General features: G+C 42.1%; 1 protein-coding gene across 17 annotated transcripts in view; it reads right to left on the reverse strand.

Annotated features, from left to right (window-relative positions):
• OSBPL2 (oxysterol binding protein like 2) overlaps positions 1-17,661 on the reverse strand; it is a 57,877-nt gene that overhangs the window by 21,210 nt on the left and 19,006 nt on the right. For 13 of the 17 annotated variants that reach the window (XM_027822197.3, XM_037915650.2, XM_037915646.2 and 10 more), the window contains 5 exons: positions 13,755-13,918; positions 7,021-7,168; positions 3,896-3,971; positions 1,822-1,956; positions 389-486 (listed from right to left, as the gene is read on the reverse strand). In XM_027822197.3, coding sequence (XP_027677998.1) covers positions 389-486; positions 1,822-1,956; positions 3,896-3,971; positions 7,021-7,168; positions 13,755-13,791 — 494 coding nt within the window. In that variant the 5' untranslated portion in view covers positions 13,792-13,918. Of the gene's footprint in view, positions 1-388; positions 487-1,821; positions 1,957-3,895; positions 3,972-7,020; positions 7,169-9,925; positions 10,008-13,754; positions 13,919-17,134; positions 17,266-17,661 lie in introns of all 17 variants that reach the window. The other 4 variants (XM_043527396.1, XM_043527399.1, XM_043527395.1 and 1 more) reach the window with 3 other exon arrangements.

Raw genomic sequence — 17,661 nt, forward strand, 5'->3', positions numbered from 1 at the left:
ACAGGACAAGTGACCAGATGAAAGGGTCTCAATCTACTCTGACACTAGGTCATCAATAAGGCACTCGCTACAGTAATTACGAGTCTCTAGTCAGAAGTGGCTCTTGGGAAGAATATAATATACACTTCACTGCCCTTGTACAATGCAGAAAATATGAGTCAACAGATAGAAATAAAGTTCTTCTAAAATCAGTATCTTCTCAGATTTCATATTGATCACTGGGGTTTTCAGCTAATTGTGGCTATAGCGTTTAGATGTATGACTGATCAGAGTGAACTGATTTTAACTTGGGGAATAAACTATTTTCCAGTTTGCCATGAAGTCAGTTTAATTCACTGACCATCAACCACCCTCCTCTTCAACGACATTTAAAAGAATTCAGTGTCACCTGATTAATTCATAGGTTTCTCCTAGTAGAGGGTTAAATGGTTTGCCAGTTCTCTCCCACTGAGAAGCTACTGCAGAAACTGCAAAAGCAGCTACAGCCTGTAAACAAACACAGCAGGATGCAGTCTTCAGAGAGAGCTCCACTGAAACAGCAGTATCTTACAATACATTTGCATGTGCTATAGCAATTTTTAAAAACCCTCTATGTCCAGGAACTCTACCAACTTCTTGTACCCCTGAGATTCCCCCCTTTCTCCACATGCACCCAAACACACCAACACTCTGGAGAGTGTGACATTTTTTTAATCAGCCAGAGAAGTTGCTGTGTGTTTAAGGTTAACACATTCACAGATCCTGACAGACCCAAACTAGGAATAATGATCCATGATAAGTAATACATATATGTGTGTGAGATGAAGAATATTTCACTTCCAAAAAGCAATCATTTTCTCTGGCAAACTTTGCCAGATCACACTGACTACTCTCTGTTCCTCTTCAGTCCAGGTCTTTCTTAGACCTGCGTGTTCTTTTCTGCCCATCTTCCCCTTCTTTTGCCCAGTGACTGTGCAGTGGAATCTAGTTTAACATAACAGCAGTCAGGTATCATTTCCAGTGTCACTACGGAGAGGTCACTTTCATCAGTGTCCCTTGCAAAGCAGCAGAGTTTTTATTTTGTTATATTTCATACATCCTGCTGCCAGGAATAAAGGACAACTGTTGCATCACACAGATTGAGCCTAAACTGCATGTATTTGTCATACACAGTTTACCATGTGCTTCTTGTTCTCTATATTTCTTTTAAGTAGAAATAGAGTTCCAGAGGAACACTTAAACCCAGATGTACACTAGTTTAGGCCCACCATCAACAAGTCTTTGAGCATGTGACTAACCAGATACCTTGGAGAGAGCAGAGTAAATATGTAGGATTTGGGGTGGGAGGGAAGAATGGGAAATAAAGTCTGGCTCTACCAGACCATTCTTAAAAACTCTCAAAATGCCTGTTAGCAAATGGATTTGTTTGAGGCAGTTCAAAGCCATAATCTGATCTTCACTAAAAATAATGGGTTTGTGCAATTTTAAAAACAGTGATTAAAAAGATGATGGGCCTGGAAATGTTCAGCTCCTGACTGTACTCTCCTCCTCTTCCTCCCACTGCAGTGACCCCTTCAACCATCTCAAGGTGATGTATATACCTACTGCTGGGGTGTTTTCATCCTCCTCCATCGCATGAGGTACTGGCCACTGTCAGAGACAAGAGACTGGACTAGATGGACCACAAGTCTGATCCTGTATGGCAATTCTTGTGTTTCCTATAACCAGTCCACAGAGTGCCATACCCATCTCTCATCAGATGGGATGTCATCTTAAAGAGAGAGTTTGAGGACACGAGGAATCCTTTCTAAAGCCAAAGAGGAGATGGAAAGCGTCACTTGCCTGCATTCTTTCCAGGGGGTTCGCATGACTGCTAGCTTTATGAATGAGGTATATGTGTTCCATGTATTCGGTTATCCGCTGGAGGAAGCTCAGTGGCTCATTGAAGACAATAGGCATTGTAATTTTAGACAGCTCCTAGATGATAAAAGGAGAAGTCATTCCCTTTGACACACTTCTAGGTTACCAACAGGCCAGAACAAGTTTCCAAGATGATCTCTCGGGTGGGCTGGCAATAGTAGTCTTCACTGACACACGATAGGGCCAGCTCAGACCCCTGGTTCTGGTCACTAACTACCATGACTGGAAGGGATTAGAAGCAGAGCAGAGGCCTAAAAAGGAGTGTTGATAAAGGGCTCCAAATGGAATCTTATCTAGCACTGTAGCCAAGAAAAGATGGTAACTGCAACTCAGTGGCTTGTGATGGTGCAGAATAGATTAAACTTTTCTTCCAACAAATGACGCATTAGCCAGTCATACACAGCATAATGAACTGGATCCCTTGAAAAATCATCACTGATCATCTAAACAGTATTATTGCTGTAACCACCAACACATTCTTTACTGTACTTTGAAACACCTTCAAGTTTGTGACGGGAACAGGATTTAAGATGTTTTCACAGATTTTAAGTGACCCTATTTGTATCCATGCCCTACAAACAAAGCTAAACAGTGTTTCTTATTCTACCACCTAGTTAGAGCTGAGCAAATCATTGATTTTTCTCTTCAGTGGCCAAATTTTTTTGGTTCCGCTCATTTCAAACCAAAAAAAAATTTTTTTCCTGTTTTTTCCTCAATGAAACTAAAATGAAAAAAAATGGTTTAGAAAATGTTCAGCCAAAATGTTGAAACAGACTATTCTAACATTTTTGCAAAATTTTCAGGGTGTTTTTTTTTTTTTTTTTGGCCAAAACGATTCACTAAATTTGAGCTGAATTCGCAAATAGTTTCGATACCCTGAAAAATGCATTTTTCAGATCTTTTAGTATTCGCCAAATAAGTTTCACCCTGCTCTACTGCTGATATGAAGAGAACCATTGCTTGAGCTTCAAACAAGCAGATGTATCAAGCCTCAGGCTCTTTTGCTGTCCAAAGCTTCTTTCTAGCCAAACAAACACAGGCCATTTTTGGAAAAAAGGTACATCGATAAGACAGGGATTCTCTCCTCCCATTAAGATGCAAGCACTGCAATAGGTGACTGCAAATTTTTGAAAGGATTAAAGAAAATATTAGTGACTGACCATTAAGATTGGAGACCAAGTGTCCTTTATGTTGGTACCTGCTGCTAATGAGAGTTCTTTAATTCTTGGTGTCAAGAATAATCAGGTGACCTAATTCAGATCATGCCCACTAGCCTGAGTTTACACCATGAACTCTCTCAATAGAGAAACAGGGCATAGGATAGATTACAAATTCCCTTATTCCATCATTCAGTTGAAAGTGAAATTTCCTGGTGTATCACATCCCTTTAAGCTATGTGAAAGCCAAAATAAAGCCCCAAATTATATTTTGACAACTATGTAATTTTATATTCTTCAACCCACGTTTGAAGAATGTAAGTTTGAAGAAATCTTTTAGGGCATTACTTGTAAAATGGTAAGAAATTATCAGTTCGACATATGCAACTACTGGGTCAGATAATGAAAATAATTCTTTAATCAATCTATTCAAGCCAGTATGAATAGCTCTGACAAAATGTCAAATACTATATTATTCAGAAACTGTGTTTATCAATCCTCAGTTTACTAAAGGACCCTAAGATTAAAAGTTAGAAGTTAAAAAGAGTTCTGAAATAAGTTATTAACACCATCTTACTTTACAGAGAATTATAAATTTGTAATTTATGCCGCTTACATTTGGCATTTCTCAGCTTGAGCAATAAAACTAGTCAATTTCACTTTTGTCTACCATCACTTTCAAGTTCTTCAGCACCAGCAGAATACTCCATTGTCTGGGTGCCTTTGGTTTTGCATTTTTGTACTTCCAAACTTAATCTTCCTCCCTTTAAGATAAACATTTTGCTAAGAACGCTGGGGAATCAAAGCTGGGTCTCCTCTGACTGCAGAGAGTGACTTACCAGTCCAATGCATTTTTTTAATATACTCCACACACTGAAATCACTCCTAGAAAACATTGGTGCAGGTAACGATGTTCTGTAGGGGGAAAAGGCCATTAGAATAATTAACAAAAGACCCTGTATATAGCAAATTTTTCATCTACAGATCTCAAAGCATCTTACAAAGGAAGGTAAGCCTCATCTTGCAGAAGATGCAAGGGAGGCAGCAAGGTGTAGTGACTTACCAAAGGTCACAAAGTGACCGAGCTGGGAGTAGAAATCAGGTATCCTGCCTTGCGGCACATTGAACTATTCAGTGGACTAAATAGCCTCCTTAGCTAGTATATTGAATTTGTAGCATGTATACACATGCAAACAGAATCCTCCTTTCAAACACAAAGGACAGACTGCGTTCCCTTAAAGTTCCTCCCCTTAAATCAGGATGATCCAGGCCGAAGAGAAAGGAAAGGGATGGGAGCCAATGATAATGCGTTCAGTTACCAGGTTAATGAACATGATACAAATACCAGGAAGCTATGCCCTGATTAAAAGAATAAATTAGATTCCATCTTTTACTGGCCAGGTCATCCCCACCCCCTTCCATAGAAAAGACCTGCAGGATATCTCGGAGAGGCCCCATGAAGATCCCCAGATCCTTCATATTGTCCTGCAGCCCCCCCATATAATCCCCAGAGATCAATATAATCCCCAGGATGCCCCACAACTCCGCAATGGTTAAGTTCCGGACTCACCTCCCCAAACCCTGGCAACACAACTCCACTATCAGAGACACCTCAAGATCACGCAACCTCCACATCAGGAGAGAATCTGCGAAAGCACTACGATCTAGGACTGCAGCATATTTTCTAGGTATTCCTGACTGGGCCAGCTAAAAGGTAACATACATCCTCCCTAGCCCACACAGCTGCAACCCTCTTGCCCAGAACGGATCCTGGAGTGGGAGCGACCGGGGGCAGGAGGGATGGAATGATGCTGCAGGCACATCTGACCTGACTTCCAGAAAGAAGCATACATGGCTCAAGCATGGACCTTGGGAAGGGGACAATCAAAGCCATTATTATATGGGCTGAAGTGTACTCTGAAAAAGCTCTGGAGTCTGTCAATTTTTATTTTCTTTTAAGGGATGAAGAGTAAGAGGGACGCACACTGAGGATCCAGTCTGCCTAATGGAAAGGCTCTTGTACCAGCTGGTTACATTCAGGCAAAGTGCTCTGTGAAATGCTGCACTTGAGCCAAGAAGTTAAGCTTTCGAAAGGCAGCTATTTAACATGATCAAAGGACTTCCTTCTCCTTCCTCAACCACCTCCTGCAGGATGGGGAATGCAAATGTTTGCCAATACCTATTGTGTCTATTTATTTTCAGAAGGCTACTTGGGGCAAATAGGAATGGGAAGTGGTCCAGGATAATCAGTTTGAACACAGGAGAGCAAACTTGTTTCCAGAGCCATGAGAGAAAAGGGAGATCTCTCTCTGGACAAAAAAGGAAGGGGGTGACCAGGAAATGGTCAGAGATGGGACTGGTTTCAAGAAATGCAAGACTTTCTTTTTTCTGTAACTCAGCTAAGGGGCACCCCTACCTTATTGGGCTTTGCAAGGAATTCAGATGAGGTATGTTATACAAACAGTTTATTTTGTTTTATTAAATTTAAAGACTGACATGGATAATTTCACACAGACCACCCCAAAGATACCTATCAGCACTTCTACACAGGGGTTCTGATAACTAAGGCCTGGTCTACACTGAGAAATCGATCTAAGTTACACAACTCTAGCTACGTGAATAACGTAGCTGAAGTCAGCATACTTAGACCTACTCACCGCGTTCTTCATTGCGTTGAGTCGACTGCTGATGCTCTCTCATCGACTCCACCTGCACCTCTCACTCCGGTGGAGTACAGGAGTCGAAGGGAGAGCACTCGGGGGTCGATTTACCCTGCCTAGACTAGACCCGATACATCGACCCCCGCTGGATCGATCGCTGCCCACCAATCCCGCAGGTAGTATAGACAAGCCCTTAGTGCCTAACATTCCACTCAGTCTTGAGCAACAGGCATGGCCAGAGGTGTCCTCTTCCACTGAAGTGTGCTGCAAAGGGCTGGAGGTCAGATCACGCAAGGGGAGAAAACCAAAGATGCCAAGAGTTGGCAGGGGTGCAGGTGACAGGTTCTCTGGGAGAGTTCTCAATAACAGCAGACACTGTGATTAGCATCTGTCAGAGATACTGTATGGCAAAGTCCTACAATATCCTTGAAAAACCCTACTGTATTAAATTTATATATTACTGTGGGCTTGGATTGTCTGTAACTTCTCTAGGTGGGAGATGTGACAGATGTAAGACCTGGGAGTTGAAAAGTCTATACTGAAGATATGCCAGACAAGTATGGACTTTTGGAACAATAAGGGTTAAGTGGATTTCTTGGGGAATCCCTAGGGAGAAGTTAATGCAAAGTCCCTAACTCTGGTGATGCAAAAAGCCAGCTTTTTGAAACTATATACTAAGGAAAGAGCCATTGTCTGCTGATTACCTATTACAGAAGGCCAAGATCAAAGACTGGAGCTGTATAAAGCAGCAGCTGACCTATTCAATCTGAGTTCTTGTTCTGGATCTAAGACGGATATGAACTTGTAACAATGGGAAAACCCAGCTGTGGGTTTTGAAGAACTAACCTATCAGAGCCCTATGTTGGACTTGGGGGTGACCTCTGGTAAGTTTTTTAGCATGCTTGTAGGAATTTTTGTTTTATTAGGTTTTCTCTGTAATGCTTAAGAATAGAAGTGCTTGCTTAGAAGGAGCTGAGTGGTAACTTGTAAGTGCAGGCAAAACACTGGTCATAGCCTTCACAGAGAAAGAAACACGCAGGCATAGGCCTGTTTAGGCAGTCTGGCTTACTGGGGACATTACAGTGTAAGGCAGGGAGCTGTGCAGCCTTAAAATCCCCAGTGAGAAGGGAGTGAGATGCAGGTCTCCGCACAAGCGAGGTGACAGCTGGGAGCCAGGAACCTTTAAGTGGGTGCCCTAAAGCAACCACATAAGGGGAAAATACAGGTACAGTTACCCTGAAATTGTGACGGCATCTACTGGATAGGTTTCCTTTACTGGTTAGCATGCACGCGGACATGCCTACCTGTGTTTCTTAATTCCATTCTCTTGGAGCTGCCTCTCTCCATTATGTCTTCCAGTCCTATTGCTTTGGGGTGGATCCAGATCAAGCATTTCTGCAACTTTATGATTGGTTTCTGAAAAGTCTCCTGAAGAATTGTCGGAATCGAAGCCTGCATACAACAAGTACAAGTCAGTAACTTTCTCAAGAACTTTATGACTCTACATACAGTACCTGCTTACACTGCACACCTGTTAGTAATATCCTAGCAGTATATACACTTACCTTAAAAATGGAGACATACAGAATGCAGTTTACTATGAAATATCACCGAGTCCAGAACCTTGGTTATATGACCTAGTTTCCAAGAGCACACAGAGCCAAGTGTGACTTTAGTATAGGGCCCCTTCAACCAATTTTTTCATCCTACCGAACATGTGACATTAATTTGTAACTGTGAATTGCTTAATAGCGTCTAATCTGATTAAGTCTACCGTCTTCCCTACTTCAGAGCTGAAATTTAAATGCAATTATAATAATTTTGTTCAACTACATGATCCATTGATCCACACTCTACAAACATAAGTCAGATAAAAACACCCAAAATGGAACTCCTGAATTTGTATGACAGCCTGTTCGACAGGAAGTTTGCCAGCAGAAATGCTTCACTTATCAAGACTTACTTCCTTCAACTCACTAACTGATATTTAGGGGATCAGTATTAACAGAACCTCTCACACGAGCCAAATGCTTTCAAGATTAAAGCATCTGTCTTTTTCAGTGACTAGAAAAGCACACTTAACTGATCAAGTGCCCTTCTCCAGTTAGGGCCACCAGAACAGGAGCTCACTGGGGATGAAAACAAATCATGAAAACTAGAACCCATGCATCACCCTGTCTCCTTTCACCTGCCATGCTGTCTAGGATATAAAACCTGCATGGAGGAGTCAGCCAGAGACAGAATTTGGCAGGAGCAGCTGCTGAAGCAGCGCACTGATGCCAGAGTGCTTTCTGCAGGTTTCCCCCTTGGCCCACTCTCCCCTATGCCGAATGACTATTCATTCCTAGCCTCTCTCATGTTCCCCTCCCACATTTGTCTCTTTTAGGTAATCATCTCCTAACACAATTCCACCCACAAAATTTAAAAAACAACAACAACAAGGGAACTAATATGACACTGGCAAGCTTCACTCCGCTTGCATGAAAAAGAGTCCCATTAACTTTAGATCAGGTTTTTGGAGTAAGAATCAGGTTCTGATGAGAGTAATTCAGCTTTTAACTTGATCTGAGTTTAGTCCAACATTAAAGGGTTTTAATACTAATAAACTACGGGAGAGCTATTATTTTGATATTATTAAAGCAGAAATTGTATTTTTAGCTCCTAAGAAGTGCCTTTGTTCTATTAGTGCAATTCCTTTCAGAACGCTATACAATTCTGAAACAAAAAATTACATTCCCAGCATGATAATTTTAAGCAATCTCAGAAGCAGAGGGAAGTATTAGTGGTGTGATATTATTTTAAAATTAGCATAAGGCACAGAGGATGAGGTCACTCATTAATCCCTTCTGCTACACCCCAACTTCCCAGGTGTGCAATTATGTAATGACAAACACATCCCAATGGGATTTAACACTTAACTGGGAACAATAATAGACGTAACACATAGATGATTAAAATAAACACTACTTTGAAACACCTGTCTCAAACACATGCTTATCATTAACCAATCCACAGTAAAAGGGACATTCATTTAGAATAAAAAAAAGTGTAGTTAAATCTCATGGAATACTGTCATTCTTACCAGCTACTTCCAATGGAGTTAAACATGCCTTTAAAAAAACAACAACCTGAAAGTTCCATAAAAGGCCAAGTCAGTCGACAAGGGCATGATTCTCAGACAAGCATCTCACTGTGGAATTATAACCCTTTGATTGTGCCTAGAACCTTGCAATTTCTTTGAGGGAATAATTATTTCAGAATAACTGAAAAAGTGTCCCAGTGTCTACATACCAATCATTCTGTTTCACCTCAGTAAATGAGTCACTCATGCTGTTCTCATACGTCAACATGTATTTAGTTCAGATGGAAAGGGTGATTACACACAGAACAAAACATAATTTCATCCGGTCATCATCAATGACTATGCAATTCCAAAACAAATATATTCAAATTTTGAGGAGAGGCAAAAAACCTTCAACCCCAACTCCGGTAGAACTTATCTTAAATACATCAGCAATAGGCAAATCTGCTCTGTCAGAGTTTATTTTCACTGAATTTTATCTATATTTTAAAATAGGAAGCACACATAGGTAATCACTAAATATGGCAACAACTCCACGTGCACACTCTAAGCCAGTTCTCAGAGCTGTTAAGCTTATCTACTGCCAAGTCAGCTGAGAAAGTTTTAAAATTGTTAGTTGGCCAAATTTTGTCTCTGCATGTAATTTTGAATTTTAAAACGGGAGAAGACGACTCTGTAGGACTGCTTAGAAAAGCTAAAAGAAGTGGCTTTTAAAAAAAATCCAGAACATGTTACTGAGAGGGTGATGATAACACTGGAGTGGGACTTTTTGAAAGAATACAGTCTTCTAGGAAATCTTTCTTCTTTGGACATCACTAATTAACGCCTCCAAAATATAGAGGCATTCACCAGATAAACATTAGTTACAGGATAGTCACACTGTAGTAAAAAGGTGTGAGGTATAAACCAGGTGTGGGGTTTTGGAGGCGGGGAAAATAATAAGATTGTGAAGACAGCAGTGGCAAAGTATCAACTTAATCCTCTAACACAACTCCCAAACTATACGTTTTAAAGGTGAACCAAAATGCTTTTAAAAAAAAGTGTAGATCCAAAATCATTCAAACAACATACATTTAGACGTGGTCATAAATTAATCCATTTCAAGAGTTTAAAGAAAAATGACTTACCAGTAATTCTGTTTTTCATAGTTTTCTTCTTCCCCATCCTGCAAAGGAAAATCAGCCCATTCAAACGATGTTATACCTCTACCTACCAGGAAGCAAGGAGGCAAAGTATTCCATGAGTCAGAGTACATACGACATAAGACCTCCCCTTTTATCAGTCATCAGCTTCCTAAGCTTAAACTCCAGGTACTAGTCACTAGACAGGAAGAAAATCAAATTCATGATGTAACCTATCAAGAGCCTTCAGACCTGGAGAGGGCAGGTGGGAGAGAACCCGAATGGTAAACCATGATAAATACAATTTATGGTAATTGTATTTAGTCAGAGGTCACCACTCCCCCATCCTTTGAAAATAAACCAGTTTTGGTTTGTTGTTGGTTTTTTTTTGTTTGTTTTTTTGTTTTTTTTTTAAACACAGACTGCAGTTGTATTGAGCCACTTTCAACAGAAGGCAGGGCTTACCCTTCACAAGACAATTTGAAGGCAAAATCAGAAGCAGAAAGTGCTGATAGAGTCAGATCCAGATGGTAAAAACAAACAATCATGAATTAACCAGCAACTGAAAAGCTGATGCTTCAGTCTCTCCCGCCCCCAAAGAGAAATGACCTAAGTTGAACAACAATTAATAGTAAGAGGGGAAGAGCAACCTGCTCAGGTACATGCCAGGTTGAGAGGTTAGTATTTGCATGACAGCTGAAGGAGATTTCATGGTATTCAGGGTTAACCTTTGGAACAAAGCTAAGAGGACATCAACAAGACCATTCTTTTTGGCAAAGATGGAATCACTGCAGCAACTAGCCAGGAACTCTCCTCTTTCTGTGGCAGTTCTTCCACTCAACACATCTGATCCATTCACCTGAAGTCTGGCAGAACTGATGAAGGAAACAGAGTCTCACCACATCAGGTCCAGATGGCTCAGAAGTCTTTAATAAGTCCAAGACAAGCCTGACAGAGCCAAGCAGCGCAGTAACCTGGGCAAGAAGCGAGTGATCAAAGTAACCTGTTCCCTGACTTGCATAATTTTCCTGAAGAATCTCTGGGGTTGCTTTAGTTTGCACTAGCAGGAGTGTAAATTCTAATGCGCACCAGTGTGTTGTGCACTAACTTTCCCATGTACATCCTACTCGTAAGCATAAAAGTTCCCTAACGTAGTCCCTGAATGCAAGGAAACTAGTCGCCACCCAGAAACACAAGATAGAAGATTTGTGCCTCAAGTAACAAGCTCTGGGTTCCTTGATGCTTGCTCACATGTGCAATAACCATTCACTTAGTGAGGATGAATCAGGACACAGGTGCCACGAAGAGCAATTCTCAAAATATGCAAGGACAAGTGAGCAACACGCAGTTCTATCACACAGGTCCCTGGTGAAGTGTCTGTTCCCCACTGAAAAAGCCTAGACAGAGCAGTAGATTCCCCACCCCAGCAGACTGGCGTCCATTCTTGCACAGAACAAGTGTCCACAGAGGAGAGAGTCCGATACAAGCACAGGCAGGATGTCACAGTAACCACTGCTTCCTGTGAGTTTGGAACTATAAGGAGGAAGGACAACATAACTTGGGCTATTGAGGAACTCAAGTGTATCCTGGTCATCATAGACAGCACAGTGGTCTACAAGATGGGCATCTGCACATTTGAAGGTCACATCTGCCCTTTCAGTGGAAAGATCAGTAGAGAAAGAGAGCATATCCATGGAAAGAGCAAACTGCTGGTTCTGCTAAGAGCATCCAGCTTTGACTCAAGATTTGGGGGCCTCAGGTGCTACAGAATCCAGAAGTGATTATTTTGAACTCCTCTCAGATTGGATACTCCACAGAACGATCCAGATCCAGAGTCTGACCATGCACTCCTTGGAATATAGATCTAAATCAGTGACATGTGGACCAATCAAGAATGTAGATAGGTTGGCTAGAATCAGGATCCACCAGAACCTAGAGGCCCAACAAGAGAAGTCTGTGGCAGGTGCATACTCTGCAGGGCTGGGAGCAGCAAAAAGAAGAGCAAAAACAACAAGGTGAGGTAGACAACTGCAGAAAGACCTTAGGGCCTGTTCCAAACACTGGTGAGACACCACCACACCAGCAGGTGGGTCTAAATAGAAGTTCTGGGATTCACTCCAATGCGCTACAGCAGTGGTTCTCAACCTATTTACCATTGTGGGTCACATATGCAGATCTCGATGTGTTATGGGGACCGCATCCACCCAATATATATACAATCTGTATGGTCCTGAGGATGTCACTTGGGCCACAGCTCTGTGCTGACTGGGCCGGAAATGGCCTGCAGGCTGAGAACCACTGCTTTACAGGGTTTGGACAGGTAGTCCAGACTAGCAAGCTGGAAGGTTGCCCTTAGAGGGCAGCAGGCTACAAACCACATGGCTAGATAGGAGAGAGGACAGCAAGGGGAGGACAGTCTCTACTGGTAAGATAACACAGTGGAGGAGGTGGAGCAGTAAAACCTACCACAGAAAGTCAACACTGAACATGGCTCCCCATCTAAACCATGCCAGAAGTCTAAGGACAGGGAACTTACACCAGAACAGTGTGCTGGAGGAAAAGACAGCAGCCATTAGGAGAAGTAGTCTGGAAGCAGCAAAACCCACAACAGGAAAAGTGATGCAGCCCCAGCCCCCTGAATCAAGAGAGGCCAACTTTGAAAGCACTGTGATTCAAAGTCCACAAAAAAAAGTAGTTGGATTTGGAATGGGGCCTCATCCCTTTAAAGGACCTAGGCCTGGCCTTCGCTTAAAAATTAGATTGACCTAGCTATATCACTCAGGGCTGTGAAAAGTTTCATGACCTGTACGATGCAGTTGGGTCAACCTAATTCCTGGTGCAGACATGGCTAGGTCAACAGAAAAATTATTCCATTGATTTAGCTACCATTCCTCAGAGAGATGGATTAACTACATAGATGGACAAACCCTTTTGACTGATGTAGGCAGCATCTACCCCACAGCTGTGTTGCTGTATTGTAGACATATCCTAAGACCTGGAGCTTCCTTTGCCGAGACTTTTTCCTTTTCCTCCCTCCCATCATCTTTCTTTTTGCATAAGAATAAGATAAGCACAGGGTTCGAGGGGTTCTCAGGTCCAATACATGACTCCACACTTCCAGCAAGGAGGGAGCAAATCACCTGAGTCAGCCAGCTTCTAATATTTCCCATTCCTAACATTTGAAAAACCATTCAGGAAGTAGGAGGTTAATAACTTGTGATCTTTAAAAGTTTTTTTAAATATAAATTTATTTTTGAAAAGCATTTCAGTTCACCTTTAAAACCATGTAAGGCTATTACAAGCAACCAGTGTTCCTCATTAGTTCAAAGGAAAGTACTGTGACAATATTCAGGTCTCAAGAGGTTTATGTTTGCTTTTCTGAGGGCAACACAGGACAGCAAAGATTTTGGCTTCTTACATAGAAGCGTTGTTTTATATTAATGAATTTCTAACTAGAAAACACTTTCCACTTCAACACCATGGAGAAAGTTCTCCACTGAAGTTAAAACAACACTCAGCACTTATGTAACAGTTTTCATTTTCAAAATGCTTTACAAACATTAAGCCTCACCAGTCTAGTGAGTTTATCCCCATTTTAAAGATCATGAAGCTGAGGCAGAGGGACTAAACGATTTATTCAAGGCTATAGGGAGAACCAGCATTAAGGAGTTCCTAGCCCAGGCTCAAACCAGCAATAAAAGTATTCCCTTTTCTTCAAAAGGTTTTCATCACAGATCGTAATAATGGTGCTTGATTTCCTAACAGATTTTCCATTCTGGCTTGCCACAAGCACATACAAACTGTAATTTTATTTTGCAGTTTGGCTTTTACTCACCCGTAACGGCATCAAAGAACTCTTCTTCACTATTCATTCTTCAGTATGAAATCTTTGAACCGCCAACTTGGCTTCCTCTAATGCATCATTTTGCTGGATTTAAAGATTGAACATTTTTGTGGAATGGAATCTTCCCTCATAAATACCAACTCACTTTAGGTGATCTATTTGAGAAGATGGGGAGGGGGGGAGACAGAATATTAGTGCTTTCATGTTGCTTATTTTGGGGGAAAAAATCTTTAAAAACCCATATCCTCCAGTTTCCCCATCCCTGACAAGTGAAAACCTAGGCACTTGAATCCTTATGTTTATATCCACTGGCATTTAATAACACTATTGGTGGGAGGGGGCGAAGAGTTAATTAATATATATTCAAAATAGGTTTCTTTAATAAAAAAATAAATTCTGAAGATGGGCAATACAGCATCATCTACTACTGCAAGGAATGGCAGAACTATTTATCTACACTATCATTTTCTCTATATTTATACCATATACTGCCCACTGGCTTTAATTTTTAAAGCTCTTGGGGATTACAGTCTATACTGGAGACTTTATACTAAAAAAAATAATTGTGAAACACTATTTTTGAATTTACTTATATTTAAAATGAGGCTAACAGCAAAGGTAGGTCTCATACAGCAGATGGAAGCCATGGCAGTCAAGTAGCAGCAAATGGAGAAAGTGTTTGGTAGAGGAAAACTTGCCCTCTTAGAGGGCAAAACAGATTACCAGCACATTTACCACCCAGGATCAACTCTGTATGGAGCCAGGGAGGGGAAGTGACTATCAACTGTCAACCCCGAATGTCACCTCTGCAGAAAAGCATGGCACCACGTAGCTATTTTTATTCTGGGGACCTGGAAAGTCATTTGCAGTGCAGGCACTCAGTTGTGTCAGCCACTGCCAGACTCAACTCTTGCACCAACTGGCTGCAAGTCAAGATAAAGCCAGCTGGTGGTTTTGTTTTTGGCAAGAGTGAATTAGGAAGAGAGAGAGTGCAGCTTTCTCACATACAGTGCAGCTAAATGCACTGTAAACAAGCCACAGGTGCATGAAATCCACCAGGTAAGCTTGATGCACAGGCTAGATTTGATTTATTTCAGTTGCTTGGCATTTATGTATCCAAAACATTTACACTTGGCTCAGTTTCAATTTAGCCAAAGCAGAAAAATCAGATACTTAGTACTATATGCAGTTTTTATAATACCGAAGGCTTAAAGATTCAATAATTAATCAACCATGCATTAAGTTAATACATTACACTAGCATTGAACAACAACAACATAATACAAGTAAGACAGAACTAGAAGTCCTGACTATTCACAGTCACTAAAGATCCCACTTCACCTGCAAGAGGAGCAGTTTTCTGGGGGGGAAACTAACTCTGACACTTCTACGTGCATTAACGAAAACCACTGCCATTCTAGCCTTGACCTGTAATGTCTTGGGAAAGCTCTGTTTTTCTCATCCAATTTAGGTTCTTGCTGAAGTGACTCCAGCTGTATTTCAAACCCCTTTAATTTTTCCTCCAGAACAAAAACCACGCGACTACCGATACAAATGAAACCTTCCTGCTCTTCATTCAGACAGAGGAACTTCCACAGTGGAACATTTCAGTTCGTTTAGTACCATTCTATAGCCCACTTAAGTTATTACTTCAAGGCAGGCCGCTAAGTCACAATCGGTCAAGTACATCTATACGGCCAATGGCTGCCCACGACAGCAAGCCTCCGAGCCCACGTCCACAGATGCAGGCTTGCACTACCATGCTGAACATAGGTGTGTATACAGCACTTTTAAGTTATGGCTCAGGCTGGAGCACAGGCTCTGACACCCACCCCTAGGCTTCAGAACCTGAACGGCAAGATTGACAGCACTATTTTTAGAGCCCTAGACAAGACCGGCAATGCAAGTCTATTGACCTGGGCTTGGAGGCTCAGTGCTGCGGGTTGCGTAGGCCCTCAAAGACCAGGAACTTAAGTCTCTCCCTCCCAGAACTTCCTCAGAACTCCCCTTCTTTTTGCTGAGTTATCTGCCTTGGTATTGGTCTCAGCACCACCCCTTGTTTATAATCATTGCTCAGAGCCTCCGCTCAGAGCCTCCACTCAGCCCTTAAGAGTAACACACCTATAGCAACAGTTCTTATTTACAGTCCCTCACCCCTAAGTCTAGAATTATTTGCTGCTGCTGCTCTTGATATGTTGCTACATTCCTGTAGACCAGTGGTTCCCAAACTTGTTCCGCCGCTTGTGCAGGGGAAGCCCCTGGTGGGCTGGGCCAGTTTGTTTACCTGCCGCGTCCACAGGTTCGGCCGATCGCGGCTCCCAGTGGCCGCGGTTCGCTGCTCCAGGCCAATGGGAGCGGCTGGAAGCGGCGCGGGCCGAGGGACTTACTGGCTGCCACTGGGAGCCGCGATCAGCCAAACCTGCAGACGTGGCAGGGGCTTTCCCCGCACAAGCGGCGGAACAAGTTTGGGAACCACGGCTGTAGACAAACTCAGTTGGTTAATGTTTCCTTCCTTTTTTCGTGTGCGCTACTCAGAATCTGTGCAGTTATAGACTTTATACCTGATTCAGCTCCACTAGTTATCAATCGCTCACAGCTGCCAGCTTGCTCACCTGACTTACACACTTTTCAAACAAAGACACCCCACCCCCAGCAACTGTTCCCACTTTCAGTGTAGTAGAGGTGCAAGAAGGTACATGGAGGAACAAGACAGCTAGAAATATTAACATAAAAATCATTAATAAGTGCTCTGCCCTAGAGGAGGGGACAAATGAGTAGCAGGCTAGCATAAGCCAGATATGGGCATTTGTCCCTGATACCATTCAGGATTACTTTCTAGTGTAACTTCATGGGTCAAGATGAAGAACCAGTTCAGATATTTTTGGCCCAGCTAATGAAAACAGGATAGTATGCTCCCCCTCCTGAGCCCATGGTAGAGCTACCACAATTTCAGGAATACCCTGGCCATAATTCACTACCAGCAGAAGCAAGATTGGAAGCAGTAGCACAAACAGTGCCACACAGTTCAGGGCAATTGCACCTGAATTTCCCCTCTATGGTCCAGCAAAGGCACTCACTCTAGGCTCCCAGCTTCTCAGCCCACAGCTCTCTTGGGTGGAGACCCAGCATCTCTCTCCCCCCTCTGAGCAGGGTATTTCTAGAGAGCATAGTTCCCCGACTATACTGTGATAGTCTCAGCAAAAGATAGTCTGCCTAAAAGCAGGCCTTGCTTCATTTCTCTCCTCAAAGATGGTATACATTATTACAGCCACAGTCACAAATTACCACACAGTTCTTTCTAAGGAAGAACTTTTATTCTTAAGATAAAAACATTACAAAGAAAATATATTAAAAACAATAAAAGAACCTACATGCATGCTAATAAGCTTAACAGAGATCACTCCCCTACTCCAACAAGGGCTTTGGTTCATGATTAGTCCTTCAAACTCCACACAGGGTTTTCTCCTGTGGTCACAAGTTCACCACTGCTTCAGCTCAGAACCTGAGGTTAAAAAAAAAAAAATCTGGGCATGTTTAGTCTTGAGACAAGACCACCAAGGGGGGACATGCTAACAGTTTACACAGAAATTAAGGGCTGTTATAAAAAGGAAGTGATTAGTTGGTCTCCATGTCCACTGAAGGCAGGACAATAAATTATGGTTTTAATCTGCAGCAAGAGAGATTTAGGGTCCATATTAGGAAAAACTTCCTAATATAAGGGAGTTAAGATCTGGAATAGGCTTCCAAGGAAGAAAGGGATGAGGAATCCCCGTCATTGGCCAACGTGTTTTTAAAAACCTCCAAACACCTAACAGGGGAGGTCTAGATTTCCTTGGTCCTGCCAGAACACAAACTGCTTAACTTGATGACTTTGAGGTCCCTTCCAGGCCCATATTTC

This window comes from Chelonia mydas, chromosome 13, assembly GCF_015237465.2.
Source record: "Chelonia mydas isolate rCheMyd1 chromosome 13, rCheMyd1.pri.v2, whole genome shotgun sequence".
NCBI classification, from domain to species: Eukaryota; Metazoa; Chordata; order Testudines; family Cheloniidae; genus Chelonia; species Chelonia mydas.